This window comes from Acinonyx jubatus, chromosome D1 (assembly GCF_027475565.1).
Source record: "Acinonyx jubatus isolate Ajub_Pintada_27869175 chromosome D1, VMU_Ajub_asm_v1.0, whole genome shotgun sequence".
NCBI lineage: Eukaryota > Metazoa > Chordata > Mammalia > Carnivora > Felidae > Acinonyx > Acinonyx jubatus.
The window spans coordinates 97,097,935-97,125,509 of record NC_069390.1 but is presented as its reverse complement, the minus strand read 5'-3'; the positions used below and the strand labels follow the sequence as shown (position 1 = coordinate 97,125,509).

At 39.9% G+C, this 27,575-nt stretch overlaps 1 protein-coding gene and 1 non-coding gene across 6 annotated transcripts in view; one reads left to right on the top strand and one right to left on the bottom strand.

The window, feature by feature from the left end:
• Positions 1-10,298: 10,298 nt before the first annotated feature.
• DDX6 (DEAD-box helicase 6) overlaps positions 10,299-27,575 on the bottom strand; it is a 35,888-nt gene continuing 18,611 nt past the window's right edge. For 3 of the 5 annotated variants that reach the window (XM_053204001.1, XM_027036669.2, XM_027036668.2), the window contains exons 6-14: positions 26,557-26,703; positions 25,352-25,446; positions 23,502-23,624; positions 22,892-23,020; positions 21,561-21,677; positions 20,119-20,182; positions 16,912-17,013; positions 15,941-16,150; positions 10,299-14,696 (exon numbers count right to left, since the gene is read on the bottom strand). In XM_053204001.1, the coding sequence (XP_053059976.1) occupies positions 15,975-16,150; positions 16,912-17,013; positions 20,119-20,182; positions 21,561-21,677; positions 22,892-23,020; positions 23,502-23,624; positions 25,352-25,446; positions 26,557-26,703 (953 nt within the window). In that variant the 3' untranslated portion in view covers positions 10,299-14,696; positions 15,941-15,974. The remainder of the gene's footprint in view (positions 14,697-15,940; positions 16,151-16,911; positions 17,014-20,118; positions 20,183-21,560; positions 21,678-22,891; positions 23,021-23,501; positions 23,625-25,351; positions 25,447-26,556; positions 26,704-27,575) is intronic. The other 2 variants (XM_053204000.1, XM_053204002.1) reach the window with 1 other exon arrangement.
• TRNAC-GCA (transfer RNA cysteine (anticodon GCA)) lies at positions 19,142-19,226 on the top strand. Its single transcript has one exon. It is a non-coding gene; the product is annotated as a tRNA-Cys (tRNA).

Sequence of the window (27,575 nt, the reverse complement as noted above, 5' to 3'; positions counted from 1 at the left end):
GAGACAGAGACACAGGATCAGAAGCAGGCTCCGGGATCTGAACTGTCAGCACAGAACCCGAAGCTGAGCTCGAACCCACCAACTGTGAGATCATGACCTGAGCTGAAGTCAGACACTTAACAGACTGAGCCACCCAGGCGCCCCAGTTGTTGCCCTTTTAAACTGCAGCTTTTCTTCTGTGCCCCAGGGTAGGTCCCTCAGTCCTATTCCTCCCAGCTGCAGTTCACAGCTTGGAGTGGGGTTCCCTTCCTTACTTGCCTCCTGCTCTCTTGCCCTTCTCGGTGTGGTCTCTCTACCTTTTTTTAAGCAGAAGGTGTTCCGTCAGCCCTCAGTTCTTCCTCAGGAGGACTTGCTCTCAAGTCAGTGTAGAGTTGGTGTGTCCGCGGAGGAGGTGAGTTCAGGGCCTTCCTGCATCGCCGCCATCTTGCCCTGGAACAGAGCCCTCCTCCAGTTCTGCGTCAGCCTGAGACTCTCTCACACCACCTCGGCTCCGGGGCTCACTGTGGTAACGAGGCTTACCTTGTCTCTGATGGTGAAGCAGCTGGCCTTTGCCAATGAGTCTCCATTATTCCTGCTGAAATTAGGGAACCGATCCCAGCACCTGCTGTCACCTCCAGTGGCCATCACAGGGTACTTCGAGGAGGCTGGCCCTCGCCTCACCAACTGACACCTTAACAAAGCGTGAGTCTTTCAGTTCTCCCAGGGAATCCAAGTTGGATCCAGTTCCAACATACTCATTACCTGGAGCCTTAGGAATTCTTTCCTGATGACCTTATGCTGGGGAAGACCTGGCATTTCGACCTCAGTGATTGCAGGCCCGTGGTTCTCAACCTTCAGTGTCCATCACAATCACCTGAAGGGCTTGCAACACACATTGCTGGGCCCCTTCCCCACGGTTTCAGATTTGGGCGGTCTGGGTTGGGGTCGGTGATTCTGCATTTCTAACAACTTCTAGAGTGGTGTTGGTATTGCTACTCTCGGAACCCCCACTAAGCAGGTCCACGCTTTCATTAGCCAATTTAGCAAATTACGAATACTACTCAAGTCTGCTTCGGTCAAACCATTAGTGGCTGCAACCGTATCAACGGACGTGGCTGGATTAAGTCTTATATTCTATCCCTTTCGGTCTGATATGCCTAGAATTCACTCCCATGTATACCCCCCCCAGATTCTTGCTAATACAGATTAGCAAGACATTGTAACTCTTTGGTGTATAACCACGCCTTCTACCTCTCTCACTGAGTTATTTTGGGGTCTGATGGTCATCATTGGTCGAGGGGCGATGAGAGGTGGAGCCTGAGGAGAGTCATAGCAGCTTGTGAGATAATTAGCTCTTGGGACATGGCCATTTAAAAGCCTTTACACAGGGGTGCCTGGGTGGCTCAGTCGGTTGAACATCTGACTTCAGCTCATGATCCCGCAGTTCGCGAGTTCAAGTCCCATGTCGGGCTCTGTGCTAACAGCCTGCAGCCTGCTTTGGATTCTGTGTCTGCCCCTCCCCCACTTACACTCTGTCTGCCCCCCCTCTCAAAAATGAACAAACTTAAATAAATTTTTTTAAATAAGTAAACATTAAAAAAAATAAAAGCTTTGGGGCGCCTGGGTGGCCCAGTCGGTTAAGCGTCTGACTTCGGCACAGGTCATGATCTCACAGTTTGTGAGTTCGAGCCCCGCATCGGGTTCTGTGCTGACAGCTCAGAGCCTGGAGTCTGCTTCGGATTCTGTGTCTCCTTCTCTCTCTGCCCCTCCCCCACTTGTGCTCTGTGGAATTTGTTTATTAGGCTCAGGAATTTGTTTATTAAGACTTTGAGAGATTTCATTGGCCTTAGAATTTGAAAGTCTCCCCACACCCACCTAATTCCAAGAGAGAGGCATTTGCGAGGCTTTTCAGTTAAAAACAAAAAACACTTAATTTTAGAATCATTTTAGATTTACAGAGAAGTTACAAAGATAATACAGAGACTTTCCATATACTCTATACCCAGCTTCCCCTATTACTAACGTTTTACATTCATATGGCATATTTGTCACAATTGATAAACCAATACTGATACATTATTAGTAACTAAAGTCTATACTCAGATTTCCTCAGTTTCTCACTTATCCCTCTTTTTTTCCAAGATACCATCCAGGATACCAGTTTGTATTTAGTAGGAATGTTTCCCTAGGTTCCTCTTGGGTTCAACAGTTTCTCAGACTTTCCTTGTTTTTTGTTTTTGTTTGTATTTAATGTAATTTACTTTTTATTTTTAATGTTTATTTATTTTTGAGAGAGGGAGAGAGAGCAAAAGCAGGGAAGGGGCAGAGAGAGAAGGAGACACAGAACTGGAAGCAGGCTCCAGGCTCTGAGCTGTCAGCACAGAGCCCGACACAGGGCTCGAACTCTCGAACTGCGAGATCATGACCTGAGCCAAAGCTGGACGCTTAACCGACTAGAGCCACCCAGGTGCCCTTAATGTAATTTAAAAAAAAAATTTTTTTTTAACGTTTATTTATTTTTGAGATAGGGAGAGACAGAGCATGAACAGGGGAGGGTCAGAGAGAGGGAGACACAGAATATGAAGCAGGCTCCAGGCTCTGAGCTGTCAGCACAGAGCCCGACGCGGGGCTAGAACTCACGGACCGCGAGATCACGACCTGAGCCGAAGTCGGCCGCCCAACGGACTGAGCCACCCAGGCGCCCCTGTAATTTATTTTTAAAAAAAAAATTTTTTTTCAACGTTTATTTATTTTTGGGACAGAGAGAGACAGAGCATGAACGGGGGAGGGGCAGAGAGAGAGGGAGACACAGAATCGGAAACAGGCTCCAGGCTCTGAGCCATCAGCCCAGAGCCGGACGCGGGGCTCGAACTCACGGACCGCGAGATCGTGACCTGGCTGAAGTCGGACGCTTAACCGACTGCGCCACCCAGGCGCCCCTGTAATTTATTTTTTTAAGTAAACTCTACACCCAACGTGGGACTCCAACTCATGAGCCAGAGACCAAGAGTAGCATGCTCTACCAGCTGAGCCAGCCAGGTGCCCCAGACTTTCCTTGTCTTTTGTTGTTGTTGTCGTTGTTTTTGTTGTTGTTGTTGTTTGTTTGTTTACAACCTTTACTGTTTTGGGGGTACTGGCCAAGTATTTTGTAGAATGTCCCTTAATTTGAGGTGTCTGGTATTTTTCTCATGGTTATACTCGGGTCGTGGTTTTGAGAGAGGAAGAACCACAAGAGGTGAAGTGCCATTCTCATCATGTCCTATCACAGTACATAATATCAACATGACCTTTCACATGATCCTGACCTTGATCACCTGACCGAGGTTGTGCTTGTCAGTGTTCATTGATTTATTTTGAGAGGGAGGGAGGGAGGGAGAGAGAGAGAATGAGAGCAGAGGAGAGGGACACAAGGAGAGGTAGAAACCCAAGTAGGCTCCCCGCTCGGCATGGCCAGATGCAGGGCTTGCTTGATATCATAACCGTAGGATCATGACCCAAGCCAAAATCAGGAGTCAGATGCTCCGGGCCCCTGGATGGGTCCGTTGGTTAAGTGTCCGACTCTTTTTTTAAAAACATTATTTATATTTTTAAATTTACATCCAAATTAGCATATAGTGGAACAATGATTTCAGGGGTAGATTCCTTAAGGCCCCTGACCCATTTAGCCCCTCCCCCCTCCCACACCCCCTCCCATAACCCTCTGTTTGTTCTCCACATTTAAGAATCTCTTATGTCTTGTCCCCCTCCCTGTTTTTTATATTATTTTTGCTTCCCTTCCCTGTGTTCATCTGTTCTGTCTTAAAGTCCTCATATGAGTGAAGTCATATGATATTTGTCTTTCTCTGACTAATTTCGCTTAGCATAATACCCTTTAGTTCCACCCACATAGTTGTAAATGGCAAGATTTCATTCTTTTTGATTGCCGAGTAATACTCCATTGTATATATACACCACATCTTCTTAATCCATTCATCCATCGATGGGCATTTGAGCTCTTTCCATACTTTGGCTATTGTTGATAGTGCTGCTATAAACATTGAGGTGCATGTGTCCCTTCGAAACAGCACACCTGTATCCCTTGGATAAATACCTAGTAGTGCAATTGCTGGGTCATAGAGTATTTCTATTTGTAATTTTTTGAGGAACCTCCATACTATTTTCCAGAGTGGCTGCACCAGCTTGCATTCTCACCAGCAGTGCAAAAGAGATCCTCTTTCTCCGTGTCCTCGCCAACATCTGTTGTTGCCTGAGTTGTTAATGTTAGCCATTCTGATAGGTGTAAGGTGATATCTCATGGTGGTTTTGATTTGTATTTCCCTGATGATGAGTGATGTGGAGCGTTTTTTCATGTGTCGGTTGGCCATCTGGATGTCTTCTTTGGAGAAGTGTCTATTCATGTCTTTTGCCCATTTCTTCACTGGATGATTTGTTTTTTAGAGTGTCTGACTCTTGGTTTTGGCACAGGTCATGATCTCATGGTTTGTGAGTTCGAGCCCCACATCAGGCTCTGTGCTGACAGTGCAGAGCCTGCTTGGGATTCTCTCTCTCCCTTGCTCTCTGCCCTTCCCCAGCTTACACTCATTTCCTCTCTCTCAAAATAAATAAGTAAACTCAAAAAAATAAAAAAAAAAAGAGTCAGACACTCAATTGACTGAGCCACCCAGGCGTCTATATTATCTTTCAAAGGTATTAAAATAATAATAAGAATGTCATGTTTACCCATGTAAATTACCCTTCTTAGAGATTTTTATTTCCTTTCTGTAGATCCATATTTCCACATGATTTTATTTCATTTTGGCTTCTCCTTTAACATTTCTTATGTTGTGGGTCTGGTGATAATGAATTCTTTTAGCTTCTGTATGTCTGAAAATATTTTATTTAGCCTTCATTTTTGAAATGTATTTTAATGGGTATAGAATTCAAGGTCAATGTTTTTTTTTTCTTTCAGTACTTTAAATGTTGCTCTGCTGACTTCTCACTTGAATTCTTTCTGATAAGAATTCTACTCTCATTTTTATCTTTGCTCCTCTGCACATAGTGTCTGTGTGTGTGTGAGTGTGTGTGTGTGTGTGTGTGTGTGTGTGTGTTTCTGGCTGCTTGTAAGATTTTCCTTTATCATTAGTTTTGAGCGATTTGATTGTGATATACCTTATAGTTTTCTCCATATTTCTTGTGCTTGGGGTTTATTGAGACATTTTGGATAGCTTCTATTGTTGTGTCTTCAAGGTTACTCATCTTTTTTTTTTTTCTGCAGTGTCTAATCTGCTGTCAATCTGTTCAGTATATTTTTCATCTCAGACATTGTAGTTTTCACCTCTAGAAGTTTGCATGGTTTTGGTTTTTGTTTTTAACTTCTTCTGTCTCTTATGTTTTGGACTATGTGGGACAGACTTACAATTGTTTTAATGTCCTTGTCTGGTAACTCTAATATGAGTCAATTCTGATGGACTGATAATTCTCCTTATTCTGGGTTTTGCTTTTCTGCTTTTTTGCATGCTTTTTTTTTTAAAAATCAGCTTCCAGATATTATGAATCTCACTTTGTTGGGTGCTACAGTTTTTATATTCCTATAAATATTCTTGAACTTTGTTCTGGGGTGAGTTATTTGGAAAGTGTTTGATTCTCTCGGGTCTTGCTTTTTAAGATTTGTGATAGCGGGACCATATCCATGCTCATTCTAAGTCTAGTTATTTCCCACTACTTTCTGAGTACTCTATCCCATGCCCCTCAGATCATGAGGTTTTCCGGTCTGCCTGGTGGGAAGGGGCACTATTCCCAACCCCATGTGAATGCTGGGCACTCTTCCCTCTAATCCATTTGAGTGGTTTTCTTCTGCCTCAGCTAGTTTCTGCACATTCTTGGGCTGATCAATACCCAGCCAAATACTCAAGGGGACCCTCTGCACATCTCTGGAGTTCTTCTCCTGTGCAGCTCTCTCCTTTCTGGTACTCTGCCCTGCAAACTTGATCTGTTTCATCTTCTCAGAATCAGCTCTGTTTCCTCAACTCAGTTTGTTGGGCTCCACCTGGGTTCCCTTTTCCACATCACGGCTGGGGAACTCTTTCAGGGCAGTAAGCTGGGTGATCATAACCATACTACAATCAGCAAGCTGGCTCATCTCATCTTTCTCATCTTCAAGTTTCACTGCCTTTCATTGGCCGGTGTCCAGCGGTGTTGAAAACTGTCCCTTCATATATTGTGTGTCGTTGGTTGTTGGTCATTGGCAGGAAGTGGAAGACAGCAGTCCTGCTCCCCAGTGGTCACTGGCATGTCCCTAGTTGCACGTTAATAGTTTTTAATTTCTGTTTTTCCCCTATGTGCTCTGGGGTTCTATGCTGGCCAGAATTAAGTCAAGGAATGCAGAACTACAATGGATATTATAAAGAGTTTATTATAAGAATTAGATTTTGCTCCAGTGTTCTCAAAGTGCAGTCATTAAACCAACAGCATCAAGAAGCAGCATTACCTGAGAGTCTGTTAGAAATGTATATATCTAGGGGTGCCTGGGTGGCTCAGTTGGTTAAGCATCCGACTTGGGCCCAGGTCATGATCTCGTGGTTCATGACTTTGAGCCCCGTGTCAGGCTCTGTGCTGACACCTCCGAGCCTGGAGCCTGCTTCGGATTCTGCGACTCCCTCTCTTTCTGCCCCTCCTCCATTCACACGCTGTCCCTCTCTTTCTCAAAAATAAGTAAAAACATTTAAAAAAAGAAAAGAAATGTAAATGTCGACGCCCCACCACAGCCCTACTGACCCAGAAGCTCTGAAGGTGAGACTCAGCAAACGAGTGTTAATAAGCCCTCCAGGTGATACAGTTGCAGGTTGAAGTCTGAGAGTCACTGCTTCACATATTGGAGAAGAGACTGGAGAAGTAATGGTTCAAATAACCGTGTTGGAAGACCAGACCAGCGGGGGGGAATCACTCATAGGCCCTGTTCGACACTAGCCTTGGTGAGCAAGTTAGTGCTTTCAGGGAAATGTGGAAGTGAGGCACATCAGCTGCTGGAATGGGATCACAGAGGGGACTGGAGTAGACGATGGAAGGCTGTTGTCTCTTCATGGCTACACTCTGTGAATTCACAGCAGAGTAGTCTGGTAACGGGTCTGGGATTGCTTCTTTAGCAGAACTAGCAATAAGGAAGGAGAGTTGGACAAGGGAGAAACAAGAAGAAGGATGCACAACAAGGAAAAAGAACAAGGGGAAACTAGAACTTTCTGGCACCTATCACCTCTGACCATGATGGCCTTTATATTGTTAATGCAAGCTGCTTCAGTCCCACCTCCCAGATCTTGTGCAAATTTTCTTTGGGCCAACTCTGATCCCTAGCCAAACAGGGAAGGGGATTCTGGGAAAGGCAGGTCCAGATTAGCCCAGCAAACAATTTACAAAACCACAACCCTCCACCCTATGTTAATCTGACATTCAGTCACACTTCTTTTAACCATATTTAACTTCCAAATAAACAGCAAAATCATGTTTCTGGTTAACATACTCCATTGTTCATCACAAAATCAAAAGCATACTCTTTTCCCAAAAGAGGATACACATTCTTGTTTTCTATTTTGAGAAAAAGAGAGAGAGAGGGAGAGAGAGAGAGAATCCGAAGTAGGCTCTGCACTATCAGCACAGGGCACGATGCAGGGCTCAAACCCACAAACTATGAGAAATAGACCTGAGCCGAACCAAGAGTCAGACACTTAGCTGACTGAGCTACCCCAGGTGCCCCAAGGATACAAATTCTTATGTCACATTATCTTCAGATGATGTTCAAGCCTTTTCTAAAGTAGGCCAAAATTCCCTCTAATCTTTATTGATACATCTTAGATGGTAGAATGAGAAGAGAGAAAAAGAGAATTAGTTAATACATACCTAGTAAAGCTTATAGTAAGAAATATAATTATTATACTCATTTCTACAAGTGGTCATGTGGTCATAAATGGTATCTATAATTTCTTTCTTCCTTCTTCCACCACCCATTCCATATTTTCTTTGCCCTCTGCAAGGACCTTTGATAGTCCTGATCCCTTGCCTGGAGGAATGACCCAGACCTTCATTCCTGAAGGGTCTGGGCTAGTACTAGTCCAGCCTGTACTAAGTTGTGGTTTTCCACTTTTTGTCACATTATATGGTAAAATTAAGAGTAGCCCCAGAAAATCTGCCGCATTCCATTCATATTCTTCCTTACCTTCTTTGTGTGATCACAACCCAATTTCCCCCTTTCAAATCTGGATCAATCACCACAAAGCAGCCCGTTGGTTCATTAGCATAAGAAGCCCAAAGTAGGCAGAAGCCCACGTGGCAATCTCAATTTCCAGTTTAACGGAACTTCTGCCGAGTTCTCTGGAGGGGCATTCCTCTCTTGGGAACTAAGACTGTTGGACCAGCAGAACCCAAAATTGCTGATGGCTTGCAGGCAACATCCAATTCATGATGGGCAATTCAGGTAACTTGGTAATGCTTGGTGGTCAGCATTCAGTCCTCCCTAAGGCCCAAGAGCAAGCTAGAAACGTTTCTCAAAGGGGGGAGTAGTTTTTGTCACAGGATGACATAGCTTTTCTTCAAAATCCTAAAGGAGCCTGCCAAAGGCTCTGTACAAGCATCCCTGCCATAGGTACTTCAAGGTCACTGGATCTGCTCGATCATACAGTCTAAGGGCCACCTGTACTGCAGCTTGGACCTGGTGCAGAGCCTTCTCGTCCTGGGCCACACTTAAAAATGGCAACAATTCAGGGGCACCTGGGTGGCTCAGTCGCTTAAGTGTCCGACTTCAGCTCAGGTCATGATCTCATGGTTTGTGAGTTCGAGCCCCATGTCAGGCTCTGTGCTGACAGCCTGGAGCCTACTTCAGATTCTGTGTCTCCTCCCTTTCTCTGCTTCTCTCAACTCTGTCTCTCAAGGGTAAATAAACGTTAAAAAAAAAAAAAAAAGGCAACAATTCAGATTTCTCAGCAAATAAGTTAAAGTGACACACCCAAAGTATAGATTACCTTCAAAATCCAAAGAGGCCCACTGGACATTATGCCCCTTTCTTGGCAGTAGGAGAGGCCCGATGTAGCAATTTGTCCTTCACCTAGAAAGGGATATTGCAACATACCGTGGTCCTATGGATCCCTAGAATTCCACTGACACAGGTCCACGATGTTTTAAATCTATTTCCTATCCTCTAGCATGCTTGAGTTTTTATTAAAGTATCTAGGTAGATGCTATATATCATCACATCCATAATATAGTGGGCCAGCATGATATCCTGTAGAATTCAGAGGTGACCAAAGTCTCTGTAGACCAGTAAGAGCGGTAATAGAGCCCTGACGTAGGACAATGAAGTCATATTGCTGGTTCTGCCAGTTGTATTGCTGGTCTTTGCTGGGGGGGGGGGGGGGGGGGGGGGCGGGAAGTATTCAACACATCAATAGCTACATACCAGGCCTAAGAGGATGTGATTTTCTCCAGAAAAAAACAAAAAAGCACTTGTAGGATAGCACTTGAAGTCATCATAATCCACTATCAATCTCTATAATCCATTTGTCTTCTGCATAAACCAAACGCACAGGTGTTGAAAGATATGGTAGGAACAACCAATGTTTCAACTTTCAAGTCTCTGTTGGTGGCACTTTTACAATTTTATCTTTGCTCTTTAGTTGGGAAGGTTGCTGTCCTGTCCCCCTACATTTCCTCACACACACTGTATTGTAGTGAAAGAAGTAGATTTACAACTTTGCTGTAGCTGACTTTTCAAACCAGGTAATAAGCCCTTTCATTTTTTCAAAATTGTTATGGCATTCCATGAACACAGCACACCTCGAATTTCTTTCATCAGCATTTTTGCAGCTTTTGGGATACAATTCTTGCACACTTTTTGTTAGTTATACCTATTTTTTTGGAGGTTGGGACAAAGCTGTGTGTTCAGCTGTAAGTATCTAAGTTTCTCATTTAGGTCTTTGATTTCTCTCATCAGTGTTTTGTGCTTCTAAACATACAAATTCTGTTCATACCATTAGATTCACTCCTAAGTGGACTTCGTGGGTATGTTTAGCTTACTGAAACATCTGATACCTCACTTCCATGTAGCCTGGACTAACATCTCTCCAAATGATTACTATCTTGCTTCGGTTTAGGTAATGAGAACTGAAAAACTGAAAGGAAGATGGTAGACGTTTTCTACGCTGAATGAGGGTGCCCACTCAGATTTTATTCAACTGGGCTTACAGAAGTAGTGCTGGGAATGTCTTAACGCCACATCATGTGAATTACTTTAGTAAAATGTTCTCAAATGCAAGCATTCCTAAACACACACACACACACATACATACACACACACATTTGGAGTTCCAGTGGGCTTTTATTGAGATAAATTAACAAAAACCAAGATTTTATCAACCATTTTTTTCTGAACCTTCTAAACTCAGCAGAGACTCTGGTCCATATACGTGTACATACAACATAATACATCCCGACAAAAACAGAGTCCCACTGGAACATTTGCCAATTAACAAAAAGCCAATTTTCCCTTTCCCCGAATGTTTTCAAAATTTTGAGTCCCCACTGTTCACTTCTCAGTGGAACTGGTCCCTTGTGGCTAGGGACATTAGAATTCCATTCCATTTTTACTGAACAAAAAAGTATTTTTTCAAGTTTTAGTTTTGTTTCAAAAAAGGGAAGTGACTTTGTTTTCTCCAGGCACCCCTCCCACACAACCACTGGTTAAAATACAGTAGCCTGTATCTTAATAACCCAGCCCCTACCCCCTCCCTTTCCCTGCCCAGTATTGTCTACTGGAGAATTTAAACACACTTCTGCTGGAATCTGTCAGCTGTGGAGGGGCAGAGTCCAGGTGCCAGGCTAGCTCCCTCTAACCTCATGAACTGTTATAACCTTTGGACACGTAACCCTTTACCCCAAAGATGAGTTTTTAGACCAGAGATTTTTCTTTGGGAGTTTTAAAAAGCAATTCTTAAGGATATAAAGTAGGATACAAGCTCACCAAAGTCCACTTAAGTTCACCTAAAAGTTGACTGACTTCAGCTCCCATGAAGCCAAAATTTTGCTGGACAAGTGTTTTGTCAAAAAATGATTCCACAGTAACAATTTTTAACATACACAGAACGTTGAAAAAAGTAGCAAATTAAAATAACATGGCTTAGTTCCCCCAAAATTATTTCATCTTTTTTTACTCATCTATAAGGTCAGGAGTGTGGCTAAAGGCCATTTCTGATGAGGTTATGAGCTTCCAAAGTGTTTCTAAATCCTTAGTGCAGACACCCTCCCTTTTGGGGCATAGTAACCTCCCTCCCACCCCTATTAAAAAAAAAAAAGAAAAAGAAAAAGAAAAAAAAAAAAACTAAACAAAGTGATCAGAATGAGATGTTTTGATTCCAACCAATTTACACTCAAGGCTTTGTGCTGAATTGTCTGGTTCTGACCCAAGCATGATGGTATCAAACACAAAGCACACAGCAAAGGAAAGATGCTCCCATCTCATTCTGAAAAAAATAATATTGATAACCAATTGCCTCCCCCCTCCCTCCAGCCACTGGGGCCCACCCATATGATGATGCTGGGACCAACTTGAAAATAATTAAGAGACATATTTAGATTTCCTTCTCCCTTAACTTCTTCCCATGGGAGATCATTTTAGAATAAGTTTATTCCATTCCCAAAGGAAAGCCAAGAAAGTTTCTCCATCAAAATATACAGGAAGAGAAAAACTAAACAGGCCCAGAGGCATCAAGGTGTGTAATGATCCATAAACCATTACACAACTACTACACCACAGGCAAAACCATGAGTTGGACATAATTTAAGTATTAAAAATAGGGAAGTCTCATTCAAATGAACCACTGGAAAAAAAATAGCGCCATTACTTAAAACAGCCAATATTGGAAAGAACACAAAAACAATTTCCAGTAACAATACCCCTTAATAGCCCGAGGGGGGGGGGGGTGTTAAAAAAAAAAAAAAAAAAAAAAAAGAGAGACTAGGCTTTGACCTAGTCTTTAGAGCATCTTTCCATTTAGCAATTCCTATTCAAGAGTCAAGCACCAAAACTGGACAGCTGCCTCTACAGGACTGTGTCCAATAGTGGTGTCCCAGATAGTTTAAGTGCCACTCCTCATCAGAGGCTATATACTTCAGTAATACTTTCAGTTAAGTCTGTGCTTTAAGAGGGACCCCACAGGCATGTGGCACCAGGCACAGTCTGAGGATGGCAAAGGAGACTGCGCGGTTTGTTGTCACCCACACACTCTCTAGCGAGATACCAATTTGCATTTACAAGCTTTTCTTCTATAATGAATGATCCCTCTTATCTCGCCAGAGGTGGGGGAGAAAGAGAGAGCTGCATCAGTACAAGGACAAGATTTTTTGGTCAAAAGTTGATGCCTTCTAAATTCCCTCCCCCCACCCCTCCCCGGAAGAAAAGGATTCCTTAATTAGGGTTTGTATTTAGTAACCAACATTGGCTGGAAAGAACATAGCTTGGATACCAAATATTTGAGCTTATTCTTTTTGGGGTTTGTACTGTGCAGCTCTTGCTACAGTTTTTTTAAGGAGTTAGGGCTATGTCTCATCAGGAGGCATCTGCAGGATTTTGATCCTAAGGAGTTTTGGGTGAGTCACAAATAGTTTTGCTTAGAACTAGGCAAGAGTCAAAAAAAAAAGCAACTTTGAATAATTGATTTCTTTACCCAGATGAGTTAAGCATGAAAGCGTATGCAGGATTTATCTTGTAGTATTTTAGGGTCTGGAGAAAAATGCAGTATGGCAATCAGATTTTTTTCATATTATTTTTTTGCTTTTTTTTAAAACCCTAGATGCCTCCTGACTGACCTAGTACACTGGGTTAAAAGGGAATTAAAAACATTAAAAAAAAAAAGTTCACTGGTTTTGATTCATCTCACTCCTTTTGCCTGGAGATCAGGCCAAACATCAAGCATGTTGGGAGGGGCACAATTTAAAGCAACACTATTAACTGTAAAGCATTTGCCAGCAATTTACAATGCAAAATGACAGATAATTCTTGTCACAAAGCAAGAGGATGGCAAGCAGCTTTCTGTAGCGTGAAAGTTAACAGCTCTCAGGAGTTGCCCATTCCTGGAAGTTTATGTATCAAGGTGGGCGGAGGGCAACACACTTACAGAGTATAGGAAGTGATCCACAGAAAGTAAGCTCCAGAACTGCTAACGTTACCAAAGCTGGTACTGGCTAGTATTCTGAAATGCAAATCCATGCTTTGTACATACACTGCTCAGACACTGCCACTCAACTGAATCCCCACACTGCAAGGGAGATTAATCTTTGTCCCCTTTTGCTGAGCTTGAAAAGTTCCTCAAACTTTTTTTAAGAAGGGGGAAGAAGCACAATCAGAGAGAGCTTCTCAAAACTAGCATCTTGAATCAGAGGTTTTTGAAGTTTCCTTGCTCTCTCTCGCAGGTGTTCTCCAAAGGTATCAGATGATACAGTGTGGCAGCAAACAGTGAATCCCAGACTTCTGGGTCCCTCTTCCAACACAGGGTCCCCACAGAGGTCTGCTCTCTACAGCAAGAGGCCAAAAGTACTTTTTAGAATTTAGTGTTGCGGAAAACTGAGCCCCTCTCATCTTTAGCTGCTCCCATAATCACTCTAATCCCCTTAATCCCAGCAACCTTCATCCAAAAAAAAAATATATATATATGTATATATATATATGAACCCAGAAAAAAACTTATTTACAAAGTTTATACAAGTATACACACCCAATTTTCTATGGGACACGCTCTGCCACTGAGGAAAGAGGGTCAAGGCTCTGACATGTCTACACATCAAGTGCCATAACTGCTAATGGAAGCGTATGTAAACCAGTCTTTAGTGTTCTGCTACAGAGCACAAAGGCGTGTCATATGGCTCCTGCAATGATAGACTGCTCTTTCCTTTGGGAGCGATGATGTTGGAATCTACTCAGCCCAGAAGAAATTTTTACTTGGGATTGTTTTTTTTTTTTTAAATACATATATTTACAGTGCGGATGAACTGCAGTTGCATATCAACTCCTCCACATAAACAAAAAGAAAATGGTGTTTAACATTACTAATATGTTTCATCTTCCAGCCCTGGGCTTGAGTACTGGGTAAAAAGGGAAGGGAGAGACTTCAACTTGAAACCAAATGAAAAGACAAAAAATTTTTAAAAGATAGGAAAAAGAAAAAAGAAAAAAAGCAAAGAATTACTATGTTGATTCCTTGGGCTGTGTCTAAAAGATGATACTCTGAATGGTCTCATAGCATAAGGCACTTCGCACAAATAAGTAATAAGCTCTTCAGGCTTAAAAAACGGATGAGTAATTAGGGAGAAGTTGAAATGCACTCAAGAGTCAGCTGTTGGAGAATTTTGAAATTGTAGACAAGCTTGTGTGTTCATCAAGATTCTTCTCTTTTTAGGGTTTCTCCCCTTCTCTTCTTCCTCCTCCTTCCTTGTCCCCCTTCCCCAGAAAACATTTTTTAAAAACCAGCAGTTAGTGCAACTAATGTTCAGTCAGCACACAGTGCAAACAAGTGGAACAAAAAAGGTAAATTCCTTCTTTTCAGCTTTTTCTCTTCACCAGTTAAAAAAAGAAAAAATGTCTGAGCTCTTTTAAGTCTTCATAGTTCCAAAATAAAAGAAGATGAAAAACCCACAAAGAGAAGAGCATCCCCCCCAAACGATGTGTCACAGATCCAAACGAGCCTTCTGTAGTTTGTCAAAGCCTAAAGAAAGAAGGAAGAAACCTAAAATTAACTTTTGTGAAAGCAACGAACTAGGGTACCTACTTTTTCACAATCTCCATCCCAAATGCTCTTAGTAGCTTCTACTGAGCCTATGCCTCCCACAGAATCCATTTAGGATGAAGGAATTTCTGCTAGGCATCCCAGAGATAGAATGAGAGCCTGAAAGTTCTGGGATCCAAAACAAGTAAAATCAAGATTTTTTTTTTTTTTAACCTTCCACGAACTCAACAGCCTACCAACACACCAGCAAACATTGCCTACTTTTAGGTTTGCCTGAGGGCTTTGTGTTTGACATTTCAATTAAGGAGGGGAGGGGAAAGAAAGACTAAAGCGAAGAGAGGATCTTAGAAACTTGAAACTTAAAAATAACAGGTAAAAGGTTTATTGCTAATTTGGAAACAATCATCTCTCAAATCAGATTTTCCTTACAAAAAACCCTGCAAAATAGCCTATATTCCTTTATGTTGAGCTTTCTTTTGAGCATCAGTATTAGAGCCTGATAGTTGATAGTCATCAAACAATGAAATGAAATGGTGCAGGAAACCAGAGTGGGCAGTTAAAAAAAAGACAATTATCCTCACAGCCTGATTACACATTTGGCAATGAGGCAGTGTAGGTAATTTAACCTGATTTATTAAGGAGGTGCCTGGGTGGCTCAGTTAAGCGGCCAACTTAGGGCCAGGTCATGATCTCACTCAGTTCATGAGTTTGAGCCCCATGTCGGGCTCTGTGCTGACAGCCTGGAGCCTGCCTCAGATTCTGGGTCTCCCTCTCTCTCTGCCCCTCCCCTGCTCACATGCACACACTCTCTCTAAAAAATAAACATAAAAAAAAAAAAATTTTTAACCTGATTTATTAAGGTGGCCAGTAGAAATTAAGAGTGATGCTAACAACAGAGAGATGACTGAGTGATAAAGGAAAGACAAGAAATATTTTCATATTCAAACCGCTAAAAAAGATTCTTTGCTTTCATTATTTTGGAAGTATGGATTTGTCTTAAGTACTCCTCATATATCACATTACACAGGAAGACTGCATTCAAGAACAGGATTTACAGATTCTCTAATGAGACCACAACTTCACCCAAGCCAACAGGTCCCAGTTTATTTATTTATGCCAACCTGTGTTTTACTCTATCATTGTTATTATATGTAGCGCCACATCAGATTTTCCCCAGGAAAGGGGATTTTGGTTTCTTTCTTTTCTTTAAACATCACACTCACTTAGCTACTGTTCTGTCAGGTACGCACATGCTTGTTAAGGTTTCTCATCTTCTACAGGCTCGCTATGGTATTCTGCCACATACAGACTCTTGTCAATGTTGCTTGGGATCGGTTTAATTTCTGTTCCCAGCTGCTCCTCAATACTTTTCAGGTTGAAGCGATCATCATATGTGATCAAGTTGATGGCTAAGCCAAGATGACCAAAGCGACCTAAAGAAAAACAGTTTTTAATAAAAATGAGTTAAATATGAGAATCAATGTGTGCACGCAAGTCTATTAGTGGCAAAACCATACAGGACTGTTTTTGTTCACTGCCACTGTGAGTGTACGAAACCACTTATGGTCTCATACACACATTACAACTTTGTTTCACGCCCTAAGTAGTACCCTCATTTACCTTTTTCAAATGACAAAACAGATGCTCATTTATGTCAAAAGTTGCCACAAAACATCAACAGTAGTTTGCACCACCTGAGAAAAGCATGCCTCTCATGCTTTATATATATATATATATATGCTTAAATTTTCCCTCACCTTAAGCACATATAAAGTTATTTTAACTTTTCTTAAATGCTCTAGAATAGAAATCAGTTTTAAATATCAAACAACTAAATTAGTTTTAATTCACTGTTCTCACTGCTAGTATACTCTATTTCACAAAAGAACAGAATTTAGTGATTACACTTCTCCAAACACTTCCATGAAGAACATCTTCCTGGGGCGCCTGGGTGGCTCAGTCGGTTAACGTCCGACTTCGGCCCAGGTCATGATCTCGCGGTCCGTGGGTTCGAGCCCCGCGTCGGGCTCTGTGCTGACAGCTCGGAGCCTGGAGCCTGTTTCGGATTCTGTGTCTCCCTCTCTCTGACCCTCCCCTGTTCATACTCTGTCTCTCTCTGTCTCAAAAATAAACAAACATTAAAAAAAAAAAAAAAGAAGAAGAAGAAGAAGAAGAACATCTTCCTTTTCCTCACCTGATCTTCCAATACGATGGAGATAGGTCTCTGCCAGCTTTGGGAAGTCAAAGTTTATTACCACATTCACAGCTTGTATATCAATACCTCGGGTAAACAAATCTTAAAAAAGAAAGAGAGAATCTCCATTATATCTTTCAATTTAAGCATGTTTCTTGGTACCACAATACTCTTTAACATGTCTTTCTAGTGCAACCTAAGTTCTAATTCATTAGGTATTTTAAATGTACTTGCAAATTACTAGCATTATCTTTACTGCACATTATCATAAATAATTTTCTGCTAGCCAAGTTACCTTTTCCTAAGTCCCATAAATTTTTTTTTGAAACGGTGTAAGGTAACTGCAAATGCAGGAAGAGATCAGAATGACTGTTAAGCTACAAACTCATTATAAATGAGTCTCAGGAGTAACCAGTAATTTTTAGTATTCAATCCAAGATCAAAATAGATTAACCAAGAATACTTTGAAAAGAAGAGATAAGCCACTAAGAGTAATTACTTACACTTTTAGAATTCATTCATCTCATTCTAAGTGATTTACAAGTCTGAGGTTAGCGCCAAGGCCACACCTTCTCTTTTCTAGTTCCCCAATTACTACGCTAATTTAGGCTATGAAAACTACAAGTAGAAACAATTACAATAGACTAATAACTAGGTTTTAGGGCTTCTATCAGTTCCACACTCCAAAATAATCCACAATGGTGACTACTGTTTCCAAAATACCACTTTGAATTTGTAACTCATTAATTTGCCTCTGGATAAAATGTAAGATTGACATACAAGGTCCTCCACCCTACACGTGTTGATCCTAATATACTTCTCTAACACATGTCCTCAAACCCCCTCCATGAAATTCATCCACTTATCTTTCCTTAAATGCATGTTCTTGAAGCCCTCTATGGATCATGTTTTATACCAGTCCCCTAACTGAAAACTCCTTATTCAAGTCTAAAACTTATATAGTTTATGAAGCCAGTTAAAATTCCAGCTCTTCTCAGATCACCACAGCTAATTAATTTCCCTTCCTATGAAAATTTAGGACTTTTTTCCTACACACACCTCACATTTGCAAATTAACTTTACCCCCTTGAAGACCCAACCCGAAGCCTGTTTTAATAAAGTTTTACTGCCACAGGACCATGCCTGTGTGTTTTTGTACTGTTTAAGGGTGTTTTTAAGCTAGAATGGCAGAGCTGAGTAACTTGTTTCAGAGACCTTATGGTATACGAGGTCTAAAATACCTACTATCTGGCACTTTAAAGAAAAAGGTTGCAGGGCCTGCTTTAGACTCTCAAGGTTGTTTATCTTTTTTACCTCTGATTAAACCATTGGTCCTTGAAATAAAGAGTGATACTTCGCATGTATTTATACACTTTGTACACATACGTTATTCAGTACTTATTTAATGACATTAAACACTCTTCTGTTTTCTGTCTGCACATGCTGAATTTGCTTAACAACTCTCAACATTTCACCAGTGAACTAGTTCCTTTTCTACATTATAGGTTCCCCAAGGGCAGGGAGTATGTGTGTATATATCTGAAAATTTTTAATTATGGTAAAATAGACATAAAACTGAGGAGTAATATTTTTCCAGCACCAACTAACTACCTGGCAGAATATTGGTTGAATATCAAAAACTATTTTTGAATAAATAAAATACATATTTGTTCAGAATTTGGTTTAAAGCATCTCATTTTACAGATTAAAAAAAAGGCATAAAAGAAAAGCATGACTTGTCCAAGGTCGTATGATTACAGGTTAAAAAGGGTAGGACTTGAACCCTAATCTTAAAATTCTAAGTCTATGCTTCAATTTTGTGTCAGCCTCTCTCTCTGCCCCTCCCCTGCTCACGCTCTCTTTCTGTCTCTCAAAAACAAACCAACATTAAAAAAAATTTTTAAATACAAATAAAAATTCTAGAAGTCTAATATCCTTTCCATTTATTTCAATATAAAGGTTAGAATTGCTGGTAAAGTAAACATACATGTATTAATTCACAGCTGTATTGTTAGATATAAGACAGAAAAAGGTAAACTGGAAGCACCAAGGACACCTGATAGTCTTTTTTTGGTTCTTGTAGATTAGCAAATTCAATATTCCGTTAGTAAAAATTTGGAGTTTATTTCTAGAGCAGCATTTTAACAAATTCAAATTGTGAACTACTCTACATTTTGATCTGGGTGATAGTTGTATGGGTGTATACATATGCAAAAAGTCACTGAGGGGTGCCTGGATGGCTCAGTCGGTTGAGTGTCTGACTGCAGCTCAGATCATGATTTCGTGGTTCGTGGGTTCGAGCCCCGCATCGGGCTCTGTGCTGACAGCTCAGAGCCTGCAGCCTGCTTCCGATTCTGTCTCTGGCTCTCTCTGCCCCTCCCTCACTTGTGCTCTGTCTCTAAAATAAATAAACATTAAAAAAAATTTTTTTTTATGTAAAAAAAAGTCACTGAATGATATCCTTACAATTACTGTATTTCTCTGTGTATGTGTACCTCAATTACAGAAAAAAGTCCTTGGGCCGCCTGATTTGTGGGTTCAGGCTCCACATCACGTTCTGTGCTGATAGCTCGGAGCCTGGAGCCTGCTCCAGATTCTGTGTCTCCCTCTCTGTCTGCCCCTCCCCTGCTGTCTCTCTCTCTCAAAATTAAGCACTAAAAAAAAATTTTTTTTTAAATCCAGATTCTTCTCTACCCAGAAGCCTAGTTTAGATGATTAATCTCATACCAATACTAAGATTGTACTTCCAGTGTAGAGATGGAAAGATACTCATTGTCTGTTCTGAATGTCCACCTGGCTCCCGAGTTGAAGTTCAGTACACTAAATATACACCAAAATATACACTAGTCTGTTTCTGGCAAAAAAATTAAGAGGCCACAGTAAATAATTTCCAAAACATAGTTTCTTAATGTTAATTTATTTTGCATGTACTACATACATCTTATTCCTGTATGCTAAGGTTATTCAGAAAACACACAAATTCCACAACTGTTTAAAAGACAGAGATGAGGTATGAGCGCCAACAAGTGTTCTGCAGTTTCAGATATGGAAACTAGTTTCAGGAATTAAGCTCATTTCAACTTCAGAAATTCCAGAAATGGTATTAGGGTGAGCTGAACTCTGTCACAGACTCTGATGGAAGATATGGATAGAGAAAGCAGAGCAGAACTAAAGAGAAAACCAAGGGGTAAACACGGAAATACTTACCAGTGCAAACAAGATTGCGGCATAAGCCATTTCGGAAATCATGAAATACACGATTTCGATGTTCCTAGGAACAAAGTAATGCACTTGGTTTGTTTAAATCTCATACACATAACCCTAATTTTCCTATCATTAATTTCTCCTATCCAAACAGTTTAGTATACCCGAAATTTACACAAATGAGAGAGGAGCCAATTCAAAACCCCTAAGTTAAAAACAAAAGATAAAAAAGTTAACCATATATTAGTTTCCCACGGGAATTAATAAGCAACTAAAACATACTTTAATACGTATCTTCATGTACCATTTATCTTAACTCTTAAGGGTATTTTTTATCTTTTTTTGCTGGGTTTTAAGCAACAATTTTCACCATGTTTCTGTGTATATATTTTTTCAATGTTTCAAACAGAAAATGACAGAAGTTTGGCCTGATCTAAACATCTACTACTTGTCTTTTGAGTTACCTGTATGCAAAAACAAAAATTTACTTTTCAATTAAAATACAAAAATGAAAACACATACATAATGACTCTAAAAAAAGTGAAATAAATCTATCATCTGGCAAACTCATCTTTCCTTTCATTCAAAGCAACATTTTTCCAGTTGGAAATATTCTCTACACCTTAATACATTCATTTCCTGTGACAATTTCTATTATTAGGGTCCACATGATGATATCTGATCCATTTTCAAGCTGCTTTGAAAACCGTATGTGTGATTAACTTAAGCTCTTAATCTGTTAGTCTACAGGAACTGCTTTCTTTCACAAAATTTCACAATGTTTAATTAGCACACACACAAAAATCTTATTTTTATAGTTCTGCGTTTCTTTAAACTCTTGATTTAGTTCTAAAATTTAGAGATTGTGCCCTTAAGGCAAACAGTGAAGAAAAACATAAGGGCTGAGGTACATAAATTAAAAATCTAGAGCAGTGTTATCCAATAGAACCTTCTGCAATGATGGAAGTGTTCTATATCTGTACTTTCTAAAACTGTAGTTGCTAGTCACATGTAACATGGCACTTAAAATGTGGTTAGTGTGACAGAGGAACTACATTTCAAACTTTAATTTTAACTCCTTTAATTGCCACATGTGACTAGTGGTTACTGTATTAAATAGTGCAAATCTGCATTACCTGGGAAAGGGAGTAAAATCTCATATTTGTATCATGCTCAATAGTTTACAATAGTTACTCATTTATAAACTCATTTATAAACTATCTCCATCTTCCTAACAACCTTGTGAGGGAAGAGTGTGTATACCATGTTTTATAGCCAGAAAACTGAACCACGGAGGTCACAATGAAAGGTCCCTTGCTTACTAAGGAATAATTCATTCTTATGTTTAGGACATATGGAGGAGCATTAAAACAAAAAACAGAATCCAAGAAATACTTAGAAAAATATTTTAAAAATCTGCACACAAGTTCCAGTTTTATACTCACCTGCCTCATTTTAGCATGGATATAGAAGCAAGAATAACCCAGTTGAGAAATCTTCTTGGCTAGCAATTCAACTCGCTGAGAGGAGTTACAGAAAATGATCGACTGGTTTATCTGAAGCTAAAGGGAAAAAAAAAAAAAGATATGAGAAAGAAAAACAAAAACCTTCATTTTACTTTGCCAAATCTTGAAAATAGTGACCGATAGATGTTAAAAATACGGTCTAAGACTTAGAATCTCATGACACAACAGAGATGCAAAATTGTAAAAATCATCAAGACTACAACACATTCAATTCTCATTATATGCAAGAATTATGTTCTATAAAGTTGCCACAAACACTGGATATGTGAAAAAAACAAAAAATACTGAACACGTGAATACAAAACCACTGCTCCCAGGAGAGATAAAGGATTAGGTTCCTGTGAGCCTCTAGTCACATCTTTTTCACCAATCCATCAACAGATAATCTTATGTGTGTTGCTATTCAAAGACCCCTTATTTACTCATGGCCAACAGTGTAACTCCTGCCTGGCTGTGAAGAGTTTATCTGCAAGGCACATCAGTTTTCTTGTGCTTAGGAGCGACGGAGAGCACTAAGCTTAGGAGCCATTTAAAACTGTGAAACAGGGGCGCCTGGGTGGCTCAGACGGTTAAGCGTCCGACTTCAGCTCAGGTCATGATCTCGCGGTTTGTGAGTTCAGGCCCCGCGTCGGGCTCTGTGCTGACAGCTCAGAGCCTGGAGCCTGTTTCAGATTCTGTGTCTCCCTCTCTCTCTGACCCTCCCCCGTTCATGCTCTGTCTCCCTCTGTCTCAAAAATAAATAAATGTTAATAAATAAATTAATTAATTAAAACCATGAAATAAACAAAAACCAAAACATTAAAATGCAAAAAATGTGGCATTAATGTAGCACAGACTACAAGAAAGACAAGTATGAGAGCTGAAATAAGAAGGCAGTGTGTCACCTTGTTCAATCTCAGTTGGGATTATGCACAACTGCTGTTATTTTCCATTGTACTACTAGTATCCACAAATGACTTCAGTAGCACGTGTGTATTGATCACAAGTTACAAATAAATTTTGGGGAGCAGCCAAATTTGCAAATACAGAATATGCAGATAATGAGAGCAACTATAAAATCAAGGTCAAATTATTTTAGGATCTAATTAAAAGTACCTTTGACATCATACTGTATCAACTTCAGATCAACAACCCAAACTACCTTTTAAGAAAAAGCTGTGGACTGTTTTTTATATTGAAAATGGTAGGAAAAATAGACACAACTGTTTAATTGGGGTTATAATATTCAGTAGCTGAAGCCCATTACTTACCCTGGAGAAAAGTGTGTTGAGGCAGTGTACTTTTTGGCGCTCAGTTACATAGGCATAGTACTGGGTTACTCCCTTCAAAGTTAGTTCCTCCATCAGGTTAATCTCATAGGGTTTCTGCAAATGGGAATTCTGAAAAAAAGAAGAGTCATATAATTCAATGAAAGCAGAGTGTATCTCTGGAACTCAAAATATACCCTACAATTTTCTGATAAAACTATCGCTTTAAAGGGATGCAGATCTCTTCTCTTCAAAGTATACATAATCTATGATGGAAACAAGTTACCATATAATGGAAGATCTAACATTCAGATATGTAGCTAAGTTCCTATTTTGTGCTTTGTATATAGGATCACACTATAATCAATTTATCCAGTATCAATGATTATATGTCAGCCTGACACCAAACGCTAAGTGAATAATTTAATCAAATTACTATTACAACTAAAAAAATAAGTTAATTTATGCACAACAAATCTTAACTGATCAGCTGACAAAAAAGCCAACAACTTCAATCAGCATAACGTAGAGACTGATTACAGGATGTAATTATGAATAAAGGTATACTTGTGGGCAACAGAATGGCACTGCTTCCATGTAGATTTATACTCACCATGAACTTCTGTACACTAAGAGGAAAAGTAGCGGAGTATAATAAAATCTGTCTGTTTTTAGGTAGCGTGAGAATAATATCCTCCATTATCTGCACAAAATCCTGTGACAGCAACTTATCTGCCTGCAGTACAAAGAAAAGACAATTTCAAAAACAATTAGTGTTTAAGGTCTTTGGTTAGTAAGGCATCATCCAAGAGCATTCATGTAATACTCCTGGTTGTAAAACAGTAAGTTCTCTAACATCATCCAGTCCGATGGCACCAAGACACAGTCCCAGGGATTCAGAAGGTGGATAATCTATAATACCATATTCTAGATAGGCAAAAAAAAAATCCTAGAACAGAATTTTAATTTAGTTTGAGAGACAGTGAGAGAGAAAAATGTGCATGCGTGGGAGGGGCAGCAAGAGAATCCCAAGCAGGCTCCGTGCTCAGTGCAGAGCCCCACTTGGGGCTCTGTCTCACTGTGAGGTCATGACTTAAGCCAAAATCAAAAGTCAGATGCTAAGCCACCTAAGCGTCCCCCATAACAGAATTTTAATGTGATTTCCATGAGAGACAGTACATGGCTGAGAGTACAATCTGCAGAGTCAAATTACCTGAGTTGAAATCTAGTCTCTTTGACTTTTTAGCTATGTTGGCAGGTTATTTACACCCAATACTTCAGTCCACAACTTTAAAATTAGAAATTTCACTTATTGTTAACTACTTTATAGGATACCTACCTTACAGGGTTGGTGTAAAAAGTAAATGAAGAAACATGTTCAGTACTTATTGCTAGCCAATAGTCATTAATAAACATTCTCTCTCCTTACTCAAAGATAAAAAAACCTGTCTGATAGACTACAATAACCTGATCTAGTTATCTAAGACACAAATCAAATAGGAAAGCAACTTTATTTCAAAAACATTAACACCCATAGACTTTATATACAAAAACACTGCCAGATCCCACAAATGCAGAGCCAGAGTAAGTTCTTAAAAGGCACTTACAACCTGGTGAGATAACACATATACTGGAGATGAAAAACCAAACAGTACAAAGGACATACTAGGGGCATCTGGGTAGTTCAGTCAGTTAAGCATCTTCACTGATCTCACGGTTTGTGAGATTGAGCCCTGCATGGAGCCTGCTTGGGACTCTCACTTGCTCTTTCAGACAAGAGAAGAGAAGAGGAGAGAAGAGGAGGGGAGGGGAGGGGAGGGGAGGGGAGGGGAGGGGAGGGGAGGGGAGGGGAGAAGAAAAGAAGACATACTAAACGAGGGGTGAGAGACATTACATGTCTTTTAAGATGTATTAGTGATTGGAAAGAGACTTAGAATGAATTTGGCTTTAAGGTACTCAACAATTACTTTTCTTGAAAAATAAAAACAAAACTTACAAACTATCTGTCATCCCTAAGAAAAAGACCCAAGGCTGAACTTTTCCTATAAATACCTATCACCTATTGCCTTTAAAAAGTTAAATGGGTTTTATAAGCAAATTAGTTTGAATTGACAAGAGTCATGCATTTATTAAAGGTTCACAGGGGCGCCTGGGTGGCGCAGTCGGTTAAGCGTCCGACTTCAGCCAGGTCACGATCTCGCGGTCCATGAGTTCGAGCCCCGCTTCAGGCTCTGGGCTGATGGCTCAGAGCCTGGAGCCTGTTTCCAATTCTGTGTCTCCCTCTCTCTCTGCCCTTCCCCCGTTCATGCTCTGTCTCTCTCTGTCCCAAAAAAAATAAAAATAAACGTTGAAAAAAATAAATAAATAAATAAAAAGGTTCACAAACACAAAGAGCTTTTGCTTCATTCACTGACAGTTCTAAACAAAGCACAAAATAATACTTTCCAAATAAGGAGACATTACCTCATCCAACACTATCATCTGGACATGATCAACTTTTGCTACTCCTTTCTTGATAAGATCCAGGATTCTTCCAGGGGTAGCTATCACCACATGCACTACACAAAATTAGAAAATATGTATTCTCATTAATTTTAGCTTAGGCAAACACGATACAATAAAGATTTATCATACATATTTTATCAGAAACACTGTTGTAAAGGTAGGAATAATACAAACAGGCAAAGATGTGTTTTAGGATATGGATTTTCATTTCATCTTAGGTTGGCCAGAAAATACTTGTTTCACTTCTATGTGGGGTGAGCTAACAGATTGCCAAATCACCTGCTCCAAATAAGGGGCATACTTGTATTAAAACAATCCCCAATGAATAACAAAGGCATACCAGGCTTTTGGTACAGTTGCTTCCCTCTAATCTAGAGGAATGGCCTTCAGAAGATTATTACAAAGATGAAATGAGACAATCATTTTAAGTAACTGTGCAGTATGAAGCACATGGTAAGTAATTTACCAGATGACAACCATATATAAGATTCTGACTCAAACTTTATGTATAATTTTATATAAGTTAATTTCATGCTTGGTGTTTTGTTATCTTTTTTCACTTAATGATGTATCCTGGAGAACTCTTAATGAAAATGAATACAGTTCAGCTTAATTTTTTTAACAGCTTTGGGAATTCCATTCAGACTACACCCCGATGTATTTAGCCAATCTCCACTAACGTTTAGGATGTTCCAATTTTTTTAGTACTACAAACCATACTGCACTAACCTGACCCTGCATTTGCCTATTTCTTCAGGAAAGATTCTTGAATATATACACTCCTAATTTCAAAACATAATCACAAACTGCTCACCATAAAAATTGTATCAATTTATACCCCCATGCTACAAGATAGACTGTTTCTTCTCAAACTTTTATTATTGGTTACTACTATTTCTTAGTCTTGCCAATTGGATAGGCATGGTATCAAATTGCTGTTTTCATTTACATTTAAAAAATTACCAGGAAGGCTGAATATCCTTCCAATTAATATCAATTTGTCTTTTTTTCTCGAATGAAATGGTCATTTCCTTTACTCATTTTTCTACTGCAATGTTTCTGGTCCTTAATTCTCAAAAACAATTTTTAGTAAGTTTAAAAGGAAACACCTGCGTATGTAATTCCACTTAGAGCCAGGCCACCTTAGAGCAATCATTTCCTACCTGTGTCATCAAGCCTCATTATGTCATCCCGTAAATTGGTTCCTCCTGTGGTTGCCATCACTTTGGCCCCTCCCATGTGTTTGCTGACCTGGATGCAAATTTGACTGACCTGTAGAGCAAGTTCTCTAGTGGGAACAATCACCATTGCTAGAAAACAGAAAAAAAGAAAACATATTTTAAGAGTTTTTAATAAGCTACAGAAATACTGCCTCTTGCAATCTAGATACTCAGGACATTTTAGAAAATTGAATCATAATAGGCCTGATTCTGAAAAGTCAAGTAAGTAAATTTCCTTTACCAAAAAAACAAACAAAAAACAAAACAAAAAAACCAACCAAAAAAACCCACCTATTACAGTATTGCAGATTCAGACTTTTCCTCAGCAGCACTGCTATATAAACCTGGTACTCCTTAGTTACAAACCTTTAAAGGGTTCTTTTGAGTTGGTAAAAACTAGCCCAAAGTTTATTAATTTTTCACCAAAAGATTCACTAGTCTAAACACCTGAATAGAAAACTCTTGCTGCCCAGGTTCCATTTAAATCACATGAAGGTAGGTAAAGGGAAAATGGAAGAAATGATCATTATAGATCAAGACCAATTTATGAAAATTTAAGAAAAAGCTTTAGAGATCAAAAATTATGGGATGCCTGGGTGGCTCAGTTGGTGGAGTGTCTGACTTCGGCTCACGTCATCATCTCATGGCTTGTAAATTCAAGTCCTGCATCCGGCTCTGTGCTGACAGCTCAGAGCCTGGAGCCTGGTTTGGATTCTGTGTCTCCATCTCTCTCTGCCCCTCCCCCACTTGCGTTCTGTTTCTCTTAAAAATAAACTTAAAAAAAAAAAAAACTAACTCTATTAGCTTGCTCTGCGTACAGCTATGGAAATTTCTTTCTTCTCTACTTCCTAAGCTCTTAAAATTCCAAAACCACAAGGCTTTATACAGAAGAAAAAGTTCATGAGCTCTTGCAGACACACAGGTGCCACAAGAAACAACTCAGTTCCATAATTTCTAAGTAG